General features: G+C 37.7%; 1 protein-coding gene across 8 annotated transcripts in view; it reads left to right on the top strand.

Moving 5' to 3' along the window:
• The first annotated feature begins 215 nt into the window (after positions 1-215).
• RFX3 (regulatory factor X3) overlaps positions 216-26,607 on the top strand; it is a 340,088-nt gene continuing 313,696 nt past the window's right edge. For 2 of the 8 annotated variants that reach the window (XM_051846155.2, XM_070051492.1), the window contains exon 1: positions 216-476. Coding sequence is in view for 2 of the 8 variants with exons in the window: in XM_051846152.2 (XP_051702112.1) it covers positions 1,774-1,795 (22 nt within the window). In the remaining 6 variants the exon portion in view is untranslated. Of the gene's footprint in view, positions 477-710; positions 845-1,480; positions 1,796-26,607 lie in introns of those variants that run through there. The other 6 variants (XM_051846152.2, XM_051846185.2, XM_051846162.2 and 3 more) reach the window with 5 other exon arrangements.

Below are 26,607 nucleotides of genomic sequence, written 5' to 3'. Positions count from 1 at the left end.
GTTTCGCCAGCGTCTGTAGTGGCAGTCCTCTGAGAGGACTCCGTGACCTCAGCCCCTACCAAGCCTAAGCGCACCTCTTCGGGGTTCTCCGTCGGAATCCCAGCCTAGCGGCCCCCAGTCCCCCACCCTGCGCGCCGCCCGGCTTCGGGGGCCGTCAGTCACGGCGCTGAGCCCGCCCCTTCCGGCGACTCCGCTGGGCCCGCCTCCTCCCCTCTTCCCTCCCCCACCCCTCCCCGTGCGAGTGTCTCCCTCTCCCTCTCGCTCCCTCTCTCTCTCTCTCCCTCTCTCTCTCTTTTGTGAGTTATAGCAACCGTTGCCTTGTGAATCAAGCGCCATAGTCACCGTAGTCCTGGCGACTGTTACCCATCAACAACAACTACTCCTCTCCTCCTCCTCCTCTTCCTCCTCCTCCTCCTCCTCCCCACCACCACCATCTCCATCACCCACCAACAACACCACAATAATCCACAGCCAAGGTGAATATTCTTCGGTCTCTACATGTGTGTGGGAGCGTGTGGCGGCGTGTGAACGCGTGTGTCCGTGCGTGTGTGTGTCCGTGTGTGCGAGCCGAGTGTGGCTGTGCGGGGGTCTCACTCCTGACACCCGGGCTGCCGCCGCGGCGCCGCTGCCCGGGGGCTCCGTCCCCCGGGCTTGTTTACAATGGACCCTGCGCGCCGCGGCGGGGTCGGGGGTGTGGGCGCCGCTCGCCCGGCCCTGCGCCGGCCGCACTTCAGGGATGGAGCGGGAGCTCGGGGGGCTGCGAGCCGAGCGGGAGAGGGAGCCACAGTTTTCCGAGGCGGATGCTGGAGCGTTCCCCTAGCTCTGGTCTGAGGAGGAGGGTCAGGTGAACAGAGACGGATTTCTCTCTCTCTCTTTTTTCCCCCCTTTAATTTTCTTCCTTTTCAAAGCTGCTTGTTTCCTGCTTCTTTCCCAACCGACGTGGACAACAATGTGCCAGGGGAGGGGGGGGACCCGAGAGGTGGTGTTTTGTTGTTGTTGCGGTTCACTTGTGGGGCCTTGTGACGGGTTTTGTTATTTTTGTCCTCGTACGTCGGTGAACTTTTCCCACAGCTTATTCCCTTCGTGTTGGCCCCTCTTTGCCTGGTGCTCCGTGGGCTGCTCTGCTTTGATCATCATCAGCCTCACGGTGTTCTCTCTTCTTTTAAAACTGTATTTTCTTTGTGCTGCAAACAGTCTTGCTATCCATTCCGCACTCTTCCCTCCCCCTCTCCCGTCTCCCCCCTCCCCTGTACACACAGGGAAACTGGGGGCCTCCAGACCGGGCTCCCCCGGCCGCCCTGCGAAGGAGATTTTTTTTTTTTTAAAAGTCTCTCCCTGTCTCCCTGGTCTCTCTCTTCTGGGGTGTGTGTGTGTGTGTGTGTGCGTGTGCGTGTGTGTGTGTGCGCGTGTGTGCGCGCGCGCTTGCGATTTAAACCGGATGCAGGGCATCTGTGATACTTGGTTCCTAGTTATTGACAGTGCTTTATCCTTCCTGTGGAGCTGGGAGGGTGGCCGCGAGGTTCCCTTCCACTCGGACGAGCCGCCCTCCCCGGCGTAGAGTGTTCGCAATTTTCATTGTGGTTCTGAGACTCGGGTGTGATGAACAGGGGGAGGACGCCAGGCAGCTTTGTGAGAACTCAGTTTACAGCGTTATTTCTGACAGTTAGGGTACTTTAAGAGGCTTTCTTTTTTTTTTTTTTTTTCCTTCTTCGTCTTCTGTGTTCGCTTTCCTTTGAGAGTTGAAATTGAAGTCAAGTTGTTCATAAAGAATGTATGAAGCTTCTCAACTTGAAACGTGTGTATATTTCACTTTCTTTGTGGTTGTTAAGATCTAGGCATGTGGGTACTTATTTACTTTTTGGTTTTCTTTGGACAGTAACTTAAACTGCTCAGGAAAGAGAACTTTTTCCTTTTTAAGTCTTTCTTTGGAAAAGTGGTTTTTCTCTTTAGATGTGAATACTTTTCAGTCCTCAAGTAATAAGGTACTTGGTTAGAGTTAACCCAGTTTTATAGATCCCCTTAATTTGTTCATGCTTCAGCCTAACTTTTAATTAATAGATTATCAGTAAAGAGTTTTGATAATGAATGCCTGTTAAAAAATATGATGTGCCATTAAAATTACGTGTGAAGTTGCCAATTTAGATTTTAAAAATGCTTATTTAAATAGTCTTTTTTTCTGACAGCAAACATATATTGATTTAACTGACAGAGCAGCCTGTGAATAATGTGACAGTATTAATTATTCTTGAGATTGTCAATGAGCGGATTGGGTAATTATAATGCTATTAAGGCTAATATTTTATAAAATCAGAGTTGGGGGTTTAAAAAAATTCATTTCAATTCGTTTCCTTCTGATTGCTGTTTTAAATGAAAATATTTGGTTCTGAAAAAAATTTTTCTTACAGCACACAGGTTTTTTTTTTTTTTTTTTTTTTAATAATTATTTCTTTCCTTCCCAACCTGGATCCTGGATTTGGTGCAAATCTCTCATACTAACTTGTATTTTTTTTTTTTTTTTCTGTTCAGATGAGTGTCAAATGCCTGAACACTTTTGGATGGTGAAGCTCCTGGGTCCTATAAACTCTCTCTGAAGTTAATAGGAGTTTTGCTGTCTTGGGACAGTTTCAGACCATATGCCATTCTCGTAATTGGCTTTTAATTGAGTAGATTATATGCTATAATATTATTGCCTTAATATTTTTATTTGCAGTGTTTAAGAACTTTTTTGAGGCATTTCACTCATTATGTGTTTTTAAGGTTTTCTATAATTTTTTTGTTTATACGTTGATTTGAGAGCAGAACTTAAATTGAATCCTTTTATTTAAATTATCCTTTTAAAGCATGTATATGGTATAACAGTTGTTAGAGATGCTTTAGATTAAGTGAGTTGACATTATTCATCTGAACTGATTAAATAATCAGAAATATAATCAGATTTAAACACAGGATAAATATTTAGCATTTAGTGTATTTTTTCTATCATTTTTCTTTGCAGGGAGGGACTGTATTACATACTGGTTTCTCTGTTTTCAGATTTTAGACTAATAGAAATCTGTGAGGGTGATCATGGTTTGGAACTAAAATCATTAAATAGGAGTCCCTTGAAACTTGTTTTGAGTAGCTCAGTACCTGTGGTTCAATGTATGTCATAATGCTTGTCTTGTTTTGACTGTGAATTGTACTAAGTGGTATAGACATCATACATTTGTATGGTAAACTAAAGCATTCTCAGATGTTTTGCATCATTTCACAATGTTTCATTTATATGGGATAGTTATGCTCTGTGTTTAAAATAGTGTATTATTCTCCTGATGTTCAAGTAGTCTTATTAGAAGTTTGTAGTTTATAAGTTGAAGATGATTGAACCCTAAACAGTTTTTATACCCTAAACGTATTTATTGTGATAATATTTTTAAGTGTTAAAAATAGCATTTAAAAATGAGTGAGTTTTAAATTGAGATAAATTTCATGCATTGTATTTATTACTTTGGATAATATTTTAAAGTATTTTTGAGAAAATTCCTATTGTGTGAGCATTCCTTTAAGCTTCCAACTGAAGATATCAGTTATGTGGAGTATGATGATTTTGCTTTTCAAATCTTTTAAATGTGTGTGTTTGTGTGTGTATATGTGTGTTTAGAAGGTTGGCTTTAGCATCAGATGTGTAGGAAAAGTTAAAAAAAAAAAAAAACAACTTTCCTAAACAGTCCAATAGGTATGTTACTTTTTTCTTGGTATTCATAATGAGGATATGCTAAAAGAAAGGAGGCTTCCAAAGAAGTAAACTTTTAAGAAGAGTCTGCTGGTTATTATTTTTTTATTTTTTGCTAAGTATTTGGGTAAAGATCCCCTGTTTACTTTCAGTTACTTTAAAAATAAATAGGTTCCCTAGTGGAATCGTTTTCCTTTAATTCTTTGCTATATTCCTAGTGGCAATCACAAAATAGACTTCAAATTTCTTTCTGTTCACAGGTGCATAGTGTTCCCATTTTTGGAAATCTAGGAGTAAGTGGATTTGACTAAAATCTAGCTTGTTAGGGACAGATGGCTGCTTTAAACAGGTGTCACTTTCATTTTTTTATTGCTTTGTGTTGGGACTTCCAGTGGTTCACAAAAGGGCTGTCCAAAAGCAGGTGGCATCGTTTGCTTTTGTTGTTAGTAGAATCTACTTTTAGAGTTAATTATTTTCCAAACGTGTTTTTTTTTTTTAAGGCAAAGTTTTAAACTACTCAAGATTTGTATATTAACAAAACTTTTATTTCTGAATGCTGTTGTATTTTCAAGCTGCAACTTGCGAATCCGTTAATAAAACACTTATGAATTCTTACAAATAATGGTAAATTCCCTTTTAATCCAGAAAAGGTGCATAGGAGCACTTTACATCTTTCATGAGTCAAATTTCTCTGAAAAAAAAAAGTCAAGGCAGATCTGAATAAAGTGAAATTTGGTTAACATGACAAGTTAATTTTTGCCATCTGATATAGAAAGAATTTTTCTTGACAGCTTCATTTTAATTTGAGTGATATATGTTGGAATCAGGTCCTGTTTTTGTTGATTCAATATTTTATATATTTGCAAATTAAAACATTTTCTGACCTTCAAGTCCTACTATGAAGTTTATAGTGATCTTTTAAGATGAACGTTGTTTTTAAGCATTAATGTTTAAAAATATGTACTGGATTAAATAAAAGACTGTCAACCTATCAGTTTCTAAGGTTCCTTTTTACTCTATTATTCTATTCTTTCTTGCGGGAATTTTTATATATCTTAAAACAGATGCACCAGAGGGTGCTATGCTGTTTGCAACATGAGATTATTATCACTAAGAATGTGAACTGATTACAACTTTTATTTAAAGAAAAAAATTAATTACCTATGCATTCAAGCATGTAATATCTTCATTTTTATGTAGTTTAAAATTGAATATGTTATATTAATTGACAGTTTTATATTAGAGTCTGTGTGCTCATGTATATTAGCACAACATGGCTGTATTAATATTGATATCTTTGGCATAGTGTGAATGTCAGCATTAATCCTATAGGCAAATATATTGATCATCTGATATAGATATTTTAACCTCTATTTAAGAAAAGTACCTTGACTTGTGAATCATACTATTTGATAGTATGGCTTTTTGCCCCATGAATTTGATATCTTTGACACTTAACAATATATTTTCCATTCTGATAATACTTTTGTATGGTTTAATTACTGATACGCTTTTTATCATAATCCTGAAAAAACTACAGCTGAAAAGTGTAAATATCAGGCTAATCCATAAACTTTAATAAAATGATAAAGTTAACTTAATTAAGTACCTACTTTAGGCTGTGTTGGAGTAATCTGGCTTAGCTATTTGATTTGGTTTATTATCCAAAGAGTAATAGATCTTCTTTCTGTCTAACTCTGTGCCTCTCCTAAACTCGGAGGGATTTTATGTTGCTTTCCATATCTGGATATTTGTTCATTGAGGGATTTTAGGAGAACTGTCCAATCTAATCTTTTGGACTGCTTCTCAAATCATTGGCGACTCTTAACAGCAGCCTATTTTAAAAGACAAATATTGAAACGGTGGTATCTTCCTCAAATAACTCAGAAAGATATCGTTACATCATATAGGCTTTGTTTTATCTTGATAATGGATTTGTCTATATACTGTTTGCCCAAATTTAAATACAGTCAGCTTATTGTGATTTTCTTTTCAAATAGCTTTAGAAAGCATAACACTTCATGAGTTGGAATACATCGAGGAACCCAGAACATCGATAGAAAGTAGCAATATTTTAAACTACTTGTCTTGTTAGAGTAGATTATTTGTGTCCTGTAAAAATATAGTCCTATAGTTTATCAGTGAGTTTATACCATTAAGATGTTAAAAGTATATTATATGACAAATTGTTTTACTAAAAATGTTTATATTTTAAGTGTTATATTTCATGTTAAAATTATATTTCATGTTAAAATATGAAGATGAGTGAGTTAAAAATTAAGTTTCACTTAGAATGTTAACAAATTTGTCTATTTTGTTTTTTAAATAGTTGGATGGGATAAAATATTATTTAAAGCCACAGGTTTTGGAGTCAAATTTCAGATAATCTTATTAGCCATATGACCTTGGACAAGTTTTCACCTTCACTAGGCCTCAGTTTCCTCTTGAAGAAAACAGGATAAATCTTACCTGTGTTTCAGAGTTTTGTGAGGACTGATGGAGACAGCGCATATAATACCTGTTCTCGGTATTTGATACCAGATACATGTTCAACATGGGTTGGCTGTTACTAATAGGGAATGCAGAGAAGATACCTATTCTAACTTTTGGTCACCTAAGAACCTTTTTTTTTTTTTTTTTTTTAAAGATTTATTTATTTATTTGAAAGGCAGAGTTACAGAGAGGCAGAGGCAGAGAGAGAAAGCCGGGGTGGGGGTGGGGGTCTCCATCCACTGGCCCACTCCCCAGGTGGCTGTAGTGGTTGGAGCTGCACCAATCTGAAGCCAGGAGCTTCTTTCAGATCTCCTGGGGCGGGGGGGGGGGGGGGGGGGCGGGTGTGTGTGTTCAGGGGCCCAAGGACTTGGGCCTTCTTCCACTGCTTTCCTAGGCCATAGCAGAGAGCTAGCTAGATTGGAAGTGGGGCAGCCAGGAGTAGAACCGGTGCTCATATGGAATGTTAGCACTGCAGAAGGTGATTTTACCCGCTACACCGCAGCACCGGCCCCTTAAGAATCCTTTTAATATGCCCCTCTGCCCATCTCTTTCCCAGTGGGCTAAAAACTTTGAAAGACTTGGCCCACTAATCTATATTCATTAAATAATTATTCCCTTCCCCACTTTTAAAAAGAAAGCAAAGACATGAAATGATCAGTCATAGGTTTGGATTCCCAGTCTTGTTCTCATACTGAATTAACAGAAGGAGAACACAAAGTTATATTTTAGTATTTTTCTGTAGCTTGTTATAATGGGCTTGTTTTACTACTTTTGCATCATTCTTTGGATCTAGAGACTTCAGATTAAGAACCAATGATGTAATATGTCACTCATTATCTCTTTTCACTTAGAATTGTCCATTTCATTGTCTCATTTATGTTTATTTTTAAAATTTTTTTTATTTTTTAAAGATTTATTTATTTATTTGAAAGTCAGAGTTACACAGAGAGAGAAGGAGAGGCAGAGAGAGAGGTCTTCCATCCACTGGTTGACTCCCCAATTGGCTGCGATGGCCAGAGCTGCATCTCTCCAAAGCCAGGAGCCTGGAGCTTCTTCCGGGTCTCCCATGTGGGTACGGGGCCCAAGGACTTGGGCCATCTTCTATTGCTTTCCCAGGCCATAGCAGAGAGCTGAATTGGAAGTAGAGCAGCCGGGACTCGAACCGGCACCCATATGGGATGCCGGCACTGCAGGCGGAGGCTTTACCCACTATGACACACTGTTGGCCCCTGTGTTTATTTTTTTGCAGTTATATGTGGATTCATTTGAGAACCTTCTGAGCACTGTTTGTAAACATTATGCTAAATGTATTCATCAATATACAATAATCAGAACAAATGGTCTAATCAGCAGTGTAAAAATGAGTTCATCAGGGAAATATTCTACAATTTTATAATATACTACTTAAAATTGTTTTTAAACTAAGGCAGAACAATGTGTGAGGTCACCACTTGTATACCGGTAGCAATAAGAAATTTTGGAATAATTTGCCAGCATCAATCTTGGGTTGTAAAGTAGCCTTGGGACATTATCCAGTATAATGTATGCTATGAAATTTTAGAGGAAAAATGTCATCTTGGCTCCATTTCTTTGGATGTTAAAGATGTTAAACATTTTGAAGTTGGCTGCTATATCTGAAGTTTTTGTTCAGTAACTTTGTATATTTCTATTGTTATCTGAATACTTAAGAATGAAATTTTTCTCATTTTAAAATAATCGAAATAGTCCTGATCTTTTTCAAATTTATCTGATACTACACATCATGTTTTATGTTCAGTCAGTATATTTTTTGCAATATTTTGTCTGCCTCTCATTTCACCTGCTTCCATCTTTCCCACTCCTCTTAAGTATTTAATTAATTATATGAGTGCTTTACATTATTTTTATAGATACCTTTCCCATGCATATAAACTAGACTGTCAGCTCAGCTCTGTCTTTCCTTCTGCCAGTGAACTTGACATGTTTTAAAAGGACCTTTTGGGAACAGGCTAGGAAATGTGACTTTGATGCTAAGGTTATGCTATATTATCATTTCCAGTCTCATGTTATTTTCTCACAATGTCTATCTACCTGACTGCTCTTTTGAACAAGTGCATAACTTGTTTTCATTAATGATATAACCCAACTGTGGTTTTGATTTGGAGGGCTTTCTTCCTCATCTTGGTTATGTACTGGCCTCTGGCTGGATACTCTAGCATTAAATCCCATTCTCACCCCAGAATAATTGTATTTGACCAGTCGCCTGTGCCTGCCTTTTGCTGACCCTTAACTCCAGAGTTCTTACTTTTTGCTTTTATTAGAAGGAATACTACCTAGTCAGTGCTGCTTACCTTGTTTTGCCGTCTCTGGTCAAGATTCCCATGTTTCTCGGGGCTTCCTCTCTCGGCAGAAATGGTTAAGGGATGTTAGGAGCTGAACTCAGGGAAACCAAGAGAGTGAGGCAGTCAGCTTGAAAATAAGAGTGCATTAGTTGGTGTGAGCAGATAGATTAATTGAGAGGTGACAGGGAAGAAAAGAAAGAGCGCGGGCTGAGAAGTGAAGACTTCCAAAGTGCTGGGCAGAGGAGGCTAAAGTAGAGATTCCCAAGGTACTCCATCTGATACTGTCAAGCCTTTGGCTGGGCCTTACACACTGTAGTTCCCAGTATCTCTGTCTGCAAAATGACATAGGGGTCCATTTCAAAGCCCCTTCCAGCAGTAGTAGCATGATTCCCTGGCAAGATTGACATGGGGAAAGGGAATCCTGCCAGTAACATGGAGTGAGGAATTGGTATTTCCTTTAGGATGGTCTCAAAGACTGACATGTGGCTTGTTTGTTGTTTCTTGTGATAAGAACAACAGAGAAAACCCAGAGCCTGCGCCTAGCCTAATGGCCATACCAGTGATGGAGCCTTCAAATGTTCCGCCATTTTAGTGGCTCTTGTGGAGCATGGTGGCCAAGTGCCCTGTTTCCTCACCCCCGTAGGAATTAGCTGTCTCACAGCTTGAGCTCCTGCTGGAGCCAGCTCCTTTATATATGTGTGCCAGACAAATGTCTGACAGTTGGGGCTCCTGCCTGTTGCTCACCAATGAGGTATTTAAAACGGGACATGATCTCCCAAGTATGTGGATAGGCAATTGACAGAGGGAGGGAGAATTCGGTTTCTGTTGATCTTGTTTTTAAACATGTCTTTCCCAGTTATTAAAGCCTTGACTTTTTATTCACTTTATGTTTTTCCATGGGATTTTGAAAAGAGCTAAAATCCTGTCAGAGTCTGGACAAGTTCTGAGGGCCTTTGGGCTGACTTGGGATCCTGGTCCAGAAAGCATCGTCATGGTCCACACTAATAATCTCTCTTATTTTTGTTGGGACTAATTATTGCTGTTCTTTCCTTGGAAGGGTATTTTTTATACTTACATAAGCATTCTTTTAGTTCAGGTTTGGCAGCAGAGAAATTATTGTGTCTTTTGTCAAGAGGTAGACATTTTCACAAAATTTTATTTTAATGTTAATTTGGTGAGGACGCTTTACCAGGATTTTAGAGCATAGCGTTAAAGGAGAAAAGTGTGTGTGTTTCTCTGCTCTTACCAGCTTAGTGGGGGACAGGGTGTATGCAGAATTAATAGGTTGTAATGGTTTTTGCTTTTAAAAATTATTTTGGAATAATGATTTTTTTTTCTTCATTGATAGGAACACACTCAAGTTTTTAGGTTCATAAGCCGATTAGCTTTTGCATATGTTAGTATAACTATCACCCTTAAAATGTGACCTGGCCTTCTGCAGTTTCAGTCAGTAAAGTTTACCTTCATGGGAAAAACCAGTTTAGAGACTCTTTGCTTGTCAGTTAAGTTTCTTCTGTGCTTTACTTGTGGAAGAATGGGGGAGGTTGCTGGAAAGGGGCAGGGAAAAGCAGATACATTTAGAAATCCTGTCATGTCTCTATTGTTAGATCCCAGTGCGTTATGTAATCTCCCCAGTTCATTTCCCTGGACTGAAGTTTGCATGGAGGTGGGGGTTGCAATGGGGATGAGGGTGCCGGGAGGTTAGAGACTGACGGGGGCTGTACAGTGTCTCAGGTGATCCAGTATTTCTTCCAGATCTCTTTCCTACTATGCTGTGGTATTGTACAGAGTACATATACTTTTGTGATAGGCATTTTATTACTTTAATAAAAATGTTTATTGCGTTTATTTCTTTTCTCCTAGAGACTGAATGTATCTGAGCTAGGTGATTCGTTGTTTCCTGAAGGCTGAGTGTATCTAGATATGTATATCCATTAGTACATTACAGGATATAAAATAATATTCTCTCTTAAGGAGCTTGCATTGTGATTTAGTCATGCACAAATTTAGCAAGGAAGGAATAAAAGAAATGAATAGTGAGAAGGTAGTTCATGTACAAGACAAAAGTGATTCCTTAAATCTACCTCTTAATGTTTTGCTTTGGATGGATGGTTTGGTGAATATAACTTTCGCAGCGAAACCTAGGTTTTTCTCGTGCTCCTATTTATGCTAACATTTAAAGAACCAAAGACTAAAATTTTTCACATCAGGTATTCACTGATTGACATCTGATTATACCTGAGGACAGTCTTAGAGTTGAGTTATGATGAGAAGTCAGTGTAAGAGTCATTAATGAAAAATATATGAAAAAGTATTTTATTAGCCATCTGAAAATTACCTTTCCAACTTTAAGTGTGTGATGTGTGTTTTGATGTGCCACAGTTAAAACTGAACAAGAAAAACTAATACAAAAGAACCAGATAAATCTAAATTCTTTATTTCGTAATGTGGTCTTCATGCTTCTGAAGGTATATTAAAACATTCTGTTTAACAATGTTACTGTATATTTTCAGAATGTACTTATGTGAGGAACAATGGAACTGAGCTTAGATACTGTATGTTTTTTTTTTTTAATTTTTATTTTTTGACAGGCAGAGTGGACAGTGAGAGAGAGAGAAAGAGAGAAAGGTCTTCCTTTTGTCGTTGGTTCACCCTCCAATGGCCGCCGCGGCCGGTGCACTGCGGCCGGCACACCGCGCTGATCCGATGGCAGGAGCCAGGTACTTATCCTGGTCTCCCATGGGGTGCAGGGCCCAAGTACTTGGGCCATCCTCCACTGCACTCCCTGGCCACAGCAGAGAGCTGGCCTGGAAGAGGGGCAACCGGGACAGAATCTGGCGCCCCGACCGGGACTAGAACCCGGTGTTCCAGCGCCTCAAGGCGGAGGATTAGCCTAGTGAGCCACAGCACCGGCCAGATACTGTATTTTGAGTATGTGTGTGGAGACCTTTAGAATGTCAGTTTAATGTATACTTTGGTGCTGTGGAACTTGTATCAATACTTTTTTTTTGCTCACTGGCTTTTGCATCATATATACCATGGAATAGTATTAGGCACAATTAGTGGTTCTGTCTCAGTGCTGTTTTCCTGAGGCAAAGAAAATTAGAGGAAATGTTTGAATTCTTTGAATGACCTTTATGTAGGAACAGTCTTTTTTTTTTAAGTTTTATTTATTTATTTGAAAGGCAGTTACAGAGAGGCAGAGGCGGAGAGAGAGGGGGGAGATAGAGATAGAGGTAAAGATAAAGATAGATAGAGAGAGAGGGAGAGAGAAAGAGAGAATCTTCCATCCTCTGGTTCACTCCCCAAATGGCCGCAATGGCTAGAGCTGGGCTGATTTGAAGCCAGGATCCAGGAGCTTCTTCCCAGTCTCCCACGTGGATGCAAGAGCCCAAGAATTAGAACCATCTTCTGCTGCTTTCCCAAGCACATTAATAGAGAGCTGGATTGGAAGTGGAGCAGCCAGGACTTGAACTAGTGCCCGTATGGGATGCCAGCATTGAAGGCGGCGGCTTTACTTGCTATGCCACAGGGCCGGCCCCAGGAACAATTTTTGATAGTGTCTCACATCATATAAATACTTTTGGAGTTAGTTTTTGTTAATAATTACCATGAGTGCTGAAGTTGAATTAAATTGTAAGACAAAAATTTACCATTCATTTAAACTATAGTAAGTTATTATGTTTTTGGACCAACATTTGATCTGCTCATTTATTTTTAGAAGTCTGTCAAGTTCTGAAATTTAAAACCTTTTAAATAATGTTGAATGAACAGAGCTGTATAATAGATGTGGATTTATATTTCAGCAAACGTTTGGAAGCCATATGGCTTAGAAAGAAGTGTGGTGGGATTCTTTAATCTTTGAACTTGGAAAGAGATGTGTTTTCATATTTTGATTGAGTTAGGATTGACTGAACGTGGGGTGGAAGAGGTGCTGATAGAAATGCAATTGACTGTGGAGTGGAATACAGCTTCATTTATGATGAGAGGTTATTCTGGAAATCCTGATATTCCAAGTCCCTCTGGTCTTGCTACCCTTGATAAACTTTGAAGTGGAGCCTTCTTTCGTGGATAATAAAAGCCTCTCTGTTAAATTGTGTTTTTGTTAATTTATGTTGCTGTCAGGAATTTTTCAAATATACATTATATATGAGCTGTAGAAGTTTGAATTTATCTTTTGGATTACAGACCTCAGAATACTAAGAGATGTGACTCCATGTTGAGAACAACATCTTAATCTGAAGGAATGAGATAAAAAACTAAGTAAAATTAGAGCAGTTTAATATCATTGGGAATATGAACAGTGACTAGTAATATTTCAATAAAAAGAAGTGTCATTTTGGCAGCTGTGTGTGAATCCCAGTTTGCCAGGTTCAGTGTATTTAATAATATTATCTCTACTGCTACTAATGACATTATTAACAAACATTTGGTTCAAAAGTATTCTAGCAAAGACCTAATAGTTGTGTTTATTAGTCTATAAACATTTAGGTTTTTTATATCATTGCCATTTAGCTTTCATTTTGAATGAGGAATTAAAGGATTTATGTCAGTGTTTATTTGTTTCCAATACTATTTTGGTTAATTTAGTAATACTGAGAAGGTTTAGATTTCTGTTGGGTTTTAAGGAATATTTTAAAGAAAAGATAGAAATAAGATATTTAGGTACAAAATTGCATAGCTCCAGCCATGTGGACTTTTATTTTAAGGTTTCAAATTGTGAAAAGCTATGAAAATGATAGATGATATTTAGAAATAAGTAAGAATAAAAAGAAGAGATAATAAAAAGTTGAATTCTATGAAATCACTATAGAACTTGGAAATAAAGGTTTTTAAAATACCATAAGATGGATAATATAAGAATGTGAATGGTAAAAAAATGTCTTGAATAAATGATCATTTTTTTTTCCTGGTGGTGATTTTGACTAATAGGAGAAGCTTGTATTTAATTCTTTTATGCTACCACACTTGTTTTGTTTTTGATTTGTTGGATATATTTACAATATACTCTGGGACCTTTTATTATTAATGTATGAGATATAATTTCTACATGTTGTAGATAGAAAAGCATTAAATTAGATGTTGCATCTGGGTCTTCTATTTATATTTTCATTGCAAAGTAATCCAAAATTAGTGTACAAAGTAGATGTAATTAATACATTCAATTGGAATGTCCAGTTAGTTTATGTGATGTTTAAAGTTGTCTGCATTTGGCAAGTCAGTATGTAGTGGAAAACTTTATACCATAAATGTATATATTCTTAAACCTTTGTATTTTGGAGCATTTAAAATTTTTATTGAAAGAGAGAGAATAGTGTAATGAACTCCCATGTACTCATCCCACAAGTTTAACAGTTAGAACTTTCTATTGTTAAAATAATAGAGGCTGTAAATTTGAAATATTTGTGTATTAAAATAAACCTGAATTCTTTGTTATCCTGTGTTGCTTTGAAAACATTTAAATCTTATATTAGACTCAGTGCAGACTTGAAGTAATTCGTAAGTTTAAGACAAAATGTTTAAAAGTGATCGCTCTTACTGTTTCCTCTCAACGCAGCTCTTCTGTATCAGGAAGTTTATTTTTACTCATTGGTCAGGGTTTTTATTTAGTCCAGGCTCCTTGAAACCTGGCCTATTGTTTAAAAAAAAAAAAAAAAAAAAAAGACAGTAGTCTATGTTTGCAGGATGCAGGGAAAAAACTATCTTGAGGTCTACCTCTGAGTTAATCTGTGTCTTCTCATTCTTTTTTTTCTTTTAAGATTTATTTATTTACTTGAAAGAGTTACACAGAGAGAGGAGAGGCAGAGAGAGAGAGAGGGAGAGAGAGGTCTTCCATCCGCTGGTTCACTCCCCAGATGGCCGCAACAGCCGGAGCTGCGCCGATCTGAAGCCAGGAGCCAGGAGTTTCTTCTGGGTCTCCAACACGGGTGCAGGGGCCCAAGGACTTGGGCCATCTGGTGCTGCTTTTCCAGGCCACAGCGCCGGCCCCTTCTCATTCTTTTAAACTAGTTTGTGGGTAGACTTGGGCACGCAGTTAAAAGCTGTTTTGTAAATTGATGAGAGAATCAACTCTGTTCTAAAATTGCTCCTTTTGAGTTAACTACTCAGTTGGTAGGATTTGTCATAAGTTGTTTGTATTAGACACAAAGGAAGAGGTATCTCAGACTTTCTAATAATTTATAATACCATTCAAAGCAGGGTAATATTTTTCTGACTTAAGATATTCAGGGATGAGAAATTTCCCTTAATATTTTGTATCTGAGGCCAAGCAAGTATGAAACAAGGCTATTTTCCAATGCTGAAGTCTTTAGAAAAAAAGACACATGTTGGAAAGTACTCTGTAAGGAGCAGACTAATATGTACAACAAATAGTAATGGCATTTTAATAAACACAAAATGTATTACTGATTTTCCATGCTGTTTGCATATAATTAAATATGGCCTGCTTTTTTCCCATTATGTAGCAACTTTTGTTGCTAAACTTTCTTCTTTCTGATCCACAGGGTTTAATAGAAATGTATATGACTTATTTTGTGATAGTCTTTTCAAACGTTTCTATTACAGGGAAACAACCAAGACTGAATAGTAAAGTGAAATAAAATAATCAAAGTGGTGTACTAATTAAATGATCTTATCTTGTAACTGAACTATCGCTTCTTATCTCAAAGGGTTGTATTTAATTCTTCCTACCTTAAGGAAATATCTACATTAAATGATCCTACATATTAGATTTTTATGGTTTCTGAAAGTAGATATAAAATGTAATATATGATGAAAACACCATTTAAAATATAAAATGTAATGAGCCAAATGGTGTTTGAGCAAAGCATAAATGTAACCCTACAAAACAAAACATTATGGAATATATATGTAAATTTCAGTAACATTTATAGGTGATTTTGTTGTGAATTTAATATAGTATCAATTTAAACATTATTTGCAATAATGTTTCTATGCTTTTAGATGCCCTATACTTAAAACCAAAATATGATTTTCTGTGAGTCTTACTATTTTACTCCATGTAATATCAATAAAAGCAAGGCAGTTTTATTCTAGTGATTGTTTAAAAGTTGTTTCTTTTTAAGATTTGATTTCCTCTGCATTGTCATTATATAATAAACCAGCCATTTCCATTATAAGAATAATAATATTGGCCTACTTATGCTATATTGGAGTCACTTTTCAGCAGCAAGGAGCTTAGTACTCTAATTTAGAAGAAAGCCTTTATTCAAGAACTGATCTGAGTTTTATTTAATTATTTTTGAGAAGTGGAGAGACAGAAGAGCTCCCATCTGCTGATTTCACTCTCCAAATACCAACAATGGCTGGGGCTGGGCCAGGCCAAAGCTGAGAGCTAAGAAAGGAAATTATTTCAGGTCTCTCACTGGGTGGCAAGGAACCAACTAATTACCTGAGCCACCACCTGCTGCCTCCCAGTGCACAGTAACTGGAAGCTAGAATCAGGAGTTGAGCTGAGACTCAAGCCCAGGCACTCCCATAAGGAATGTGGGCATCTCAGCCAGAGGCTTACCCACTAGGCCAAATGCTTGCCCTGTAACCTGACTGTGTACACGTAGTTGCTAAGCTTTTGAGTCCAGATTGGAACCTCAGATCCTCATGATGGATATCTTCCTTCCTCAAGAACTCAATGTCAGCCTTTCTTTCTGTCTCCTTCTAACTATTCTTCTGTACTGATATCTAGCCTGTCACACCAGACCAAAAGAGGTATCTAGAAAGTCAGCATAGAGATTAGAAAAGTGAAAAGATCTCTGAATAATCTTTACATGGTTACAGATCCTGGCACAAATACAGGATTCTAGTAGAGATACAATTATGATGTTTCATATTAGACTCAGATTTATAAAGTTTGAGTGAACTTTGGGGGTTATCTATCTAGTTGAATATCCTTTCCATACCTCTGACTTATTTTCCAGCTAAGAAAGCAGAGATTAACTGATCTGCACAGTGACATATGTTTATAAGTGCTAGCGCTGTTGAACCATAGGCTCTTCTACAAATGTTCTTGTCTTATAACTGGTGCAACCATTTCTTAAAGGCAAACAACCTTAATGTTCTGCCTTTAGTATTTAGAATACTTGTTTATTTTAGCTATGATTTTGGTCTCCATTTTTTTTTGTTTAAAGATACATTAAAATTTTATAGTTCTGTATTTAAAATTTAAATAATACCTTAATTTAAAAATTATTTCAAGTATAATTTTTAGTCTATGAATTATTTAATTTTTAAATAATGACATGGAGATAAGATTTTTAAATATTTTCCAAGGTCATAAATAAGCAGTATTTTGAAAGTTGAAATACAATACTTGCTGGATTTAAATTTCTTTTTTTTTTCTTTAAGATTTATTTATTTGAAAGTTAGGGAGGGAGAGACAGAGAGATTGATCATCCATCTGCTGGTTCACTCCCCAGATGGTTGCCAGGGCCAGGACTGGGCTTCTTCTAGGTCTCCCACCAGGGTGGCAGGGCCCAAACACTTGGGTCATCCTCTGCTGCTTTTCCCAGGCTATTAGCAGGGAACTGAATTGTCAGTGGAGCAACCAGTGCATGAGCTGGTGCTTATAGGGGTTGCCGGCATCGCAGATGGCAGCTTTACCCACTACGCTACAATGCTGGCACCAAATTTATTTTCATCTCTTTGACAAGTAGAGTGGTGGGAGATGGGGTAAGGATGGCAGGGGTGGAGGAAAGGGAGGAGTGGGAGAGACAGAGGGAGAGATAGAGTGATCGAGATGGATAGAGCTGTATCTTCTGTCTGCTGTTTTTCTCTCCAAATGCCTGCAACAGTCAGGACTGAACCAGGCTAAAGCCAGGAGCCCAGGATACCATCCAGGTCTGCCATGTGAGTGGCAGTAACCCAAGTGCTTGGCCCATCAACTGCTACTTCCCAGGTGCATTAGAAGGAAGCTGGATCTGAAGCAGAGTACAGAGTAGCCAAGCCTTGAACTGGTATTTTTATATCGGATACAGGCATCACAAGTGATAGCTTAACCTGCTGCATCACAACACCTGCCTTTTGCTGTTTTTTTTTAAGACTAATGCCATATCTCTATCATTTGTATTTTCCCTTTGCTGGGTGTTAATGAGGTATGCCATAATCAATGTGTTAGTGTAACGAATTCTCAAATCTGATAGGCAGCCCTTTACTTGTTAAAAAATTCATATAATTATTAATTTAAAAAATGAAAACATTTGTTTTCCAGTAGGTCAGTCTCTTGTGGGACAAAAGTGAAATGCTGGCAGCTGATAGAGGTGGTACAAGCTGAAACTTGCCCGGCTAGGCTTTTAAGTGTCGCAGAACTCTTAAGTACCCGTGAACCAACAGAATGAATATGAACGGACTGCCCAATATTCCATGGCAACCAGAACCTGTACCAGTAGCTATGCTAGTAAATGAGTTCTTATTTTATTTATATAACTTTTGGAAGAATATGCTGTTTATTCATTAATACTATGAGACTGCGGCACAAATAATTAGTTACCAGAATTTTGTCTTACTTTCTGTGTGTATGTGTGTGTGATGTCCAGTAAATCAGTGAGCTCAGGCTTGAAGTTTTTTGAGATGAAGTTGAATGATTTGAGTACTGACACTGTTTTTGAAACAGTCTAAGACAGAGAAAATGATAGTAGAACTTTCCAGTATAACCTGATGTAGCCTCATTTGAGGTACCAAATCTGAAAGATAGATTTATTTAAAATAGGAGTGCTTTTCCTATGGGGGAAAGCCATTTGTCATTTACTCTTGAGGCAAATCCCCATAGACAGACCTTCTTGTAAAACTGTTCCCATTGGATTTATCCTCACCTTCAATAAAAAAGGAGCTATGATAAACAAAGGCATGATGAAATAATAGTTACCTCTTGCATTTTTACCCAAAAGTTGCTCGTTCTTGATGATTTTAAAAAATTTGTTGCTACTGTTTCATATGAATAAGGATAGACTCAGAATGTAATACATTAAATTGCTTCAGCTTTCTGCTAATGATGAAAAAAATTGGGAGGGAAAAGGGATCTAAATAATTTATTTCCATATTTAACTATAAATCTGATGAGCTACAAAATAGAACAGAAAATACAAATATTGAAAGTGTAATTCAGATGAATGAATTCTAAATACTTGCAGATTTTAAAAATTAAATTTGGATATAGAGGTTGAGTTACTAGAGTAAATACTTGACTGCTTTATTTGCTGGATGTAAAGAGGAAGAATTTTTAAAAAAATTTATTTATTTACTTGAATGGCAGAATTACAGAGAGGCAGAGGCAGAGAGAGAGACAAAGTATGAGAGAGAGAGTATGATACGAGAGAAAGTATGATATGAGAGAGAGAAATCTAATAACCTGCTGGTTCATCTCCAGATGGCCACAATGGCCGGAGCTGCGTCGATCAGGAGCCAGGAGCCAGGAGCTTCCTCTGGGTCTCCCACGGGGCTACTGGGGCCCAAGGACTTGGGCCATCTTCTACTGCTTTCCCAGGCCATACCAGACAGCTGTGTTGGAGGTGGATCAGCCAGGACTCTAACTGGTGCCCTTATGGGGATGCTGGCACTGCAGATGATGGCTTTATGGTATTTGGTTTAATATGAATTATAATCTGGATAATTTTACCTCACTTTTTTTTTTTTTAACGTGGATTACTTGAGTCCTCTGTAAAGAATGTCCTTTGGATTTTTAAAAAGAAACTAGAATTTTATGTTTCTCTGGGCCAAAATCTTGTCAGAATGCCTCATTGCCTATTCCTAAGAATCTCTTAAGAAATGCTTGTTAAGTGCAATTATGTGGTTTTGCCATTAGAAAACTTACAGTATTTTGTCTATTCTACAGCTGGACACTCACCACTGTGCTCTGTAGCTCCCTTTTTCTGGCCACTTTAGCTTATAACATTGTGTATTGGTTAAGAGCAACAAATAAACAGCCTGTTTAAACTTTGTGAGACAAGATCAATAAAAATCAGTCTGAAAAGATTGTTTTAAAAATTTCATCATATGATATAGAGAAAACAGCACTGTGTCTGCCATGTAAGTTTCAGTAATGGGAATGGCTGTTTCTGCCTTGTTATTCTGCCCTTTAAAATTTGGTACTTACTCCTTATCTTATTTAGAATCTGTTTTCCACTTAAATTAAATCTCTCAGATTTAGGCTGGGCCCTAATTTTATGGGTTCACTCATCCCTGCTGCTGATTGGGGATAGTCATATAGATTTTTGTTTATTAATGTTTAATCTTTCTAAATTGTTTGTAAGCTTCCTGAGGGCAGAAGATTCTATAGTTGGTTTTTGATGGTAGCACAAGACCCTGAATCCTTCCCCAGTAGAAGCAATCAATGCACAATTACTAAGCCTCAGATTGTTTATCTTAGCTGTAATCAAATTGTAGATAACATATTTAACTGTTCTGTAATTTATCTAACCTTGATTTTTTTTAACATATTTCTTTTTTTTTTTTTTAATTTTTTTTTTTTTTTTTTGACAGGCAGAGTGGACAGTGAGAGAGAGAGACAGAGAGAAAGGTCTTCCTTTTGCCGTTGGTTCACTCTCCAATGGCCGCCGCTGCAGCCGGCGCACCGCGCTGATCCGATGGCAGGAGCCAGGAGCCAGGTGCTTTTCCTGGTCTCCCATGGGGTGCAGGGCCCAAGCACCTGGGCCATCCTCCACTGCACTCCCTGGCCACAGCAGAGAGCTGGCCTGGAAGAGGGGCAACCAGGACAGAATCCGGCGCCCCGACCGGGACTAGAACCCGGTGTGCCGGCGCCGCTAGGCGGAGGATTAGCCTAGTGAGCCGCGGCGCCGGCCTATCTAACCTTGATTTTATAAGGACAATTAGAGCAAGGCAGTTTTATAATTCCCATTGGATTTATTTCTTTTAGTTCAAAATATTTGATATCATGAATTAATGAATTTTGGGTTATTTCTTCACATAGAAGATCATTTAGCTGGCTGTAAATTTGGGCTGACCTCAATCAAAGTCTTGTCTTCTTACCTTTTCAAATGTCCATTTTTTACCTTACTCTGTATGCGTATGTGGATTTCACACATACACACATGTATGGATAAACACAAAAACAAATGGGTATGGAGTTCTAGACTTGCCTGGGATTTCTTTACTGTTTGGTAAGATTAATGTCTTAGTTTTAGAATTTGAGGAGTACCGTTTTGGATGAAGAACCTTCCTGCTATTTTCGTGTTATGACAGGGTACATAATTTCTAATGCTGCTTACTATGGGAGAGACAAAGAGGGCACTGTGGGAACTGTGCTTTGTTTTTGGGGAGGGACTATTTTGAATAACCCAAACATCTTGGGTTTCTGTTTTTGCTGCCTAACTTCTGAGGTGTTGAAAGTACATGGTCAGGACTGGAGTTGCAAGGTGACACCAAGACAACTGATTGTATCAGAATGCAAACACTACAGTACACAGATCCGTGGTTACATTGTGATATTTCATTTAGGGGGTTGCACTGTGGAAAGATAGGTTTATCTGCTTTGATGTCTACTGCAGAGACTACCCTGAAAAACATACGCTTTCATATGAAGCTGTCATTCATAAATCCATCCAGCCCTGTTTCAATCCATTTGTTTTCATTGTGTACTATCTTTTTGAGATGATCAGTTTGCTGAAAATACTTCCAGTTGTGAAGTCATCAAAGTTCAGTCCAAACTCAAGGGATGTCCTTTAGTTTCTGTAAGAAGTTTAAGTGTGCATGTTCATTACTTTTTATATTCATTCATTGATTTATTGAGTGCATATTGGCACATATACTATGTGTCAAGAAGTGAACTGCCATGGAGAAAACAACACTGAACAAAGCTGATCAGGCCTCTGCCTTTGAAGAGCTCACATTCAGTAGTTGGGGCTGAGGGGGAGATAAAATATGAGTTATAGTAGCTGGTTATAAAAGTGGTATGGAGAAAAGAAAGTGGGAAGATAGAAAGTATAGGTGATGGGAGTGAAGAAGGGTATGATATTAAATAGGATGATTAAGATTACACAGAAGATAATATTTGTACAAGGATTTGAAGAAGCTTAAGTTTTATATTTTTCCTCTAATGTGACTTTATCTATTTATAATATTGATACCTTGATTGATACTAGCCACCTTTCTATACTACAGAGTTCTGATTTTTACATTTGTCCTCACATAACACTTTGTGCCTTCTTCTTTGCCTTTATCATTTTTATATGCTTTTCCATGAATGTACTGCCTTTTTATGAATGTGTGTGTGTGTTTATTGACTCTAAGGAAACAAGCAGATTGAGATCTATGCAAAAATTACATCCTTCAGGTTCATCATACTTTCTTCCAAATGGGAGGTTCTTATGAAGCACCTGTTAACTATTACTAAACCGTTTCTTAAAAAATTGAACAGAATGTATACATAAAGTGTTAAAAATAAAAATCATAATGAGCAAATAGAATTAGACAGATGGCAGTTCAGTCAGTTATATCCTCAGTTTCTATGGCTAAGAACTGGAGGAAAAAATCATTGCATATGATGGCTTCTGTGTTAAGAATGTTCTTCAGTGTCTTGTGAGATATAGAATTAGAATGCCACTATTTATATAGCATAAATATCTATCATTATCTAGTCATATTTAATCACAATTTATGAATGTATATATTAAACTTTTTGTATGCAAAAGGATATAAATGAAGGGTTAGATCAATAAAAGTTACTAAAGGAGGCAAATTGTCTTGAATTCTGTTATTTTGACAAATAGATTGTCATACTGATATTTTTAGAATGGGGTTTTCAGTGTACTAATGTCAAAATCATATTTTCTACTTCAATTCAGTTTCAGATATTCAGAATTATGTGTCTGTCATCCATTATGAAATGTACAGTTTCAAAGTGTTTGAGGCTATTGTACTGTTGGAAAATTTCTAAAATGGTACAAAATATAATGTGTATGTATTATTTATTTTTAAATTAAAAATTATTTGAGAAGCAGAGAAAAAGGGGGATCAAGCGATACTGCTGTCATCTGCTGTGTTACTCCCCAGATGCCTGCAAAGGCTGAGACTGAGCCAAGTAGAAGCCGTGATCCAGGAACTTAGTCCTGGTCTCTCATATTGGTTTCAAGAGTCCAGTTACTTGAGCCATTAGCACCGTTGCCCAGATTCTGCATGGTAGGAAGTAGAATTCAGAAGTGGAGTCAGGTGTCTTACTTGGGCACTCCACTATATAATGCTGGTATCTTCTTTTTCTTTTTATTATTTTTTCTAATTTTTATTTTATTTGACAAAGTTAGACCGTGAGAGAGAGAGAGAGAGAGACAGAGAGAAAGGTCTTCCTTCTGTTGGTTCACCCCCAAAATGGCCACTACGGCTGGCGCTGCACCGACCTGAAGCCAGGAGCCAGGTGCTTCTTCCTGGTCTCCCATGTGGGTGCAGGGGCCCAAGCACTTGGGCCATTCTCCACTGCCTTCCCGGGCCACAGCAGAGAGCTGAACTGGAAGAGGAGCAACTGGGACCAGAGCTCGGTGCCCACATGGGATGCCAGCGCCGCAGGTGGAGAATTAACTAAGTGAGCCACGGCGCTGGCCCCATAATGCTGGTATCTTAACCAGTGTTTTATTGACTAGGCCAGATGTCCATCCCTCTGTGTGTGTGTGTGTGTGTGTGTGTGTGTGTGTTAAGGCATTTTTTTGAAAGGCAGAGTTAATGTAAAAGAGATATCTTTCATTTGCTGGTTTACTCCCCAAATGACACCAGTGTTCCAAGCTGGGACAGGTTGAAGCCAAGATCCTGGAACTCCATCTGGTCTCCTACATGGCTGACAGTGGCCCAGACACTTGAGCCATCATCTTCTGCTGCTTTTGCAGGCGCATTAGCAGGGAGCTGGATCTAAGTGGCTGATTTGACTGGCACTCATATGGGATGCCTGCAATACAGGCTGTGGCTTTACCTGATGTACCACAGCACAGGCACTGTTTTTTTCTTTTCTTTTTTTTTTTTTAACTTTTTGTTTAAACATTTAAGTTAAGGAAGTAGGAATTTCTGTGGAACCATAAACAAATAAACTTTGATAATTTTGTGTACATTTGTGTGTGTGTGTGTGTGTATACACACATTGCATATTTTTAATCCTGATTTCCATCCTTAATGGCTGGTTAAATGATTATTTTGGGCATATGAATATGCCCAGGCATTTGTGTCTGAGTCTGAAATGAGACAGCTGTGCATACATTTCAGCAACCTGTGAACAAAAATCTGTTGAAGCTGAGTCCCCAGTTATTTGACATTAAAAAAATAAAAATGAAAGAAGCCAAATTTGTATAGCCGCTTGTTTGAAGCACCACTATGTTTTTGAAAACATATGTCGGGGGATGAGAAGCTTCGCGTCTATCCTCATGCCCCAGCCCCTTCTTATTAAGGAAAATTTTAAAGATAAAAACTCACGGTTACATAATGAAATTCCATCTCTGTCACACTGATTTAATAGTTTACAACTCATGGCTAGTCTTATCTCAGCCAGACCCTTGTACTACCCACTTACCTGATTATTATTCCCCTGGCTGCTTCCCTTTGGGGAGAGAACCAACCCAGCTGAGTCACAATTAATGGTCACATTGTCAACATTGTCCATTGGTCTGCTTTACTTGCGTCATCTGCCCTGTGGACAAAGGGATGGATTTAAATAAAAAGCTTTTAGTCAGGCATCATTTAAGATTTTGAATTGTTACCTTCATATTTCTGGTGTTCAATTTTAAGTTGGGATTAAATAGAATTTTTCAAATTTACTAGACTCCACAAAGCCCTTTGGGGGCAGGTGTTATGGCCCAGCAGACTAATGTCACATTATTAGAGTGCCTAGGATCAAGTCCCACGTTTGCATCTGACCCAACTTCCTGCTAATGTACCTTGGAATCAAGAGATTACAGCTTCAGTAGTTGGGTTCCTGCCACTACGTGTGAGATCCACGTGTGAGATCCAGATGGAGAGAGTTCCTGCCTCCTGACTTTGGCCTTGCCCAACCCTGACTACTGGGGGGCATTTCAAGAGTGAACTACCAAATGGAAGATCTTTGTCATTGTCACTGTACCTTTGAAATAAATAAATAAATCTTTAAAAAAGAAGCCTTTTTGTACATCAACCTCTTTTTTGATTTTGAGTAAACAAATTTTTAAAATAATTTTAAGAAGCAAGATAAAGTATTTTGTCAGAAGAAAGAAATAATAAGTTTATGACCCTTATGATTTTTTGTCCTTATAGTTAAGATATGTTGAGTACTAAAAAATTATTCTAATCTATGTCATTCATTATCAACCCTGTTTTGTGATGTATCAGATAACCCAAATCTTGATAAAATTGTTATAAAATTACAGTACTCAGAATTAGTTTTATTCAGCAACACTTTTTGAGGGTCTTTGATTAAAATTTTTTTTGAAGATGGATGAGTAGAGATGAATCAAATTTGATACGTTGTTGCAAACCTAGTAAAACTGACATTTGAAAAAAAATGCTTAATTGTATGGTTGAACACATCATTTTTTCTAGTTGTGTATTTTATGCTTACTTTTTTTTTTTTTTAAGGATTATTCACTTTATATTGCAGCTTTGTGGCTTTGAGGAGATAAAGACCCAATGAATTCCAGAAGGCACTATCCAGCAGCTCTTCCAATATGGTGTATTTATTCCAACCAGTTTTATTTTTGTCCCATTGCCTTTTAGTTAATACTACCTGACAGGATCCTGTCTATTAATGCAGCCAGTTTAGAACTTTGATTTTTTTTTTTTCAGAACAGATTCTTCCTGATCATATTAAAATTGTCTAGTATACATGGCTAGTAATTGACCTAGTCATAAATAGTTACTTTGGAAGCTAACACATTTCCCTAACACATGCCCTGTGAATAGTCTATAAGTAGAATCTGACTTTATAGACTTTATTTACTACTGTGTGTGTGTATGTATAGTATGTTTTAATATTTTATTCTTATTTGGGGAAATTTTCAACTTTAATTACTTTTAAAAAGGTTTTTATTAGGCCCTGCAGCTTTTCAATTACATTAAAATTCTTTTATCCTATATAAGAACTGGAAAATATCCAAGTTACTTCTTTGTGCAGTTCAATGGAACTGTGTGTTAGTAATCACTTCCTTTTTACATCCTAAGTATCTGTTGTCATCATTGACTCTTTTCAAGAAACACCCCAACCTCGACGAGTTGTTGTATGCTTTCTTAGGAAGTAAGGATGAAACAAGGAATATAAAATTATTGAATATGTTTTTGCATTTTCATCTTCCTTTTCTTCTCATTTGTAAAAATTCTCATGTTTCTTGGTGCAGATCCTCTTTCAGTTCTCTTTCTAATGTGTTCTTGTCTTGTCAGTTTGCTCTGGTGTGCCCTGCTTGGCTTTACTTATAGGCTGTTTTCGTTGTAAACCTTTCTAGCCAGCCCATTCTCTTCTTGCTGCAACCTCAGCTCTTTGGTCAGATGTTGCCTTTGCACGTCTCAGCCTGCTTTAGTTCTCCTTTATTACTGGATTCTTTGTCTTTTCTGCATAGCTGTTTCACATTCCTCTGTTTGTTGTTCCTGCTTACTTTTAGATAAATACTTTGCTTCTTATTGTTTGTTATGAAATAAAAGCAACCATTGAAGGGTAGATAACCATGGTTCTTTAAAAAGAAGATGGAGTGCAGTTGGCAGGTAATTTAAAATGTTTCTGGCTCAGAGTATTTGGTGAGATGTTGCCAGAGACTGAATATGTGGTCTAATTTTTTAAAAATTTATTTTTAGCTTTCAAAAGTTGTAGGAGTAGTATCGTCAAAATATCTTTGGAAAGTTCTGGATAGATTTTCATAGTGAAGATGATTATTAAGTCATTTATTATTAGTTTTTTTATGGGTTTGGCCTTTTATCGTAGGGCAGCTTTGCGTTTTTCTGCAAATACGTTATGAAAATGGCTATCACCGACAAGTCAATATGCTTCTTTTCATTTAACCTCTGCTTACTTTTCAAATTCTATTTCACATGATTTGATTAGTGTTTATTGATAGACTCCACTAAGCTAATTTACATTCAAATAATGCTATCTGATTGTACTGAATCTGTGTGAATAAC

This window comes from Oryctolagus cuniculus, chromosome 1 (assembly GCF_964237555.1).
Source record: "Oryctolagus cuniculus chromosome 1, mOryCun1.1, whole genome shotgun sequence".
In the NCBI taxonomy this organism is placed as follows: Eukaryota; Metazoa; Chordata; class Mammalia; order Lagomorpha; family Leporidae; genus Oryctolagus; species Oryctolagus cuniculus.
This window is presented reverse-complemented; position numbering and strand designations above follow the sequence as displayed.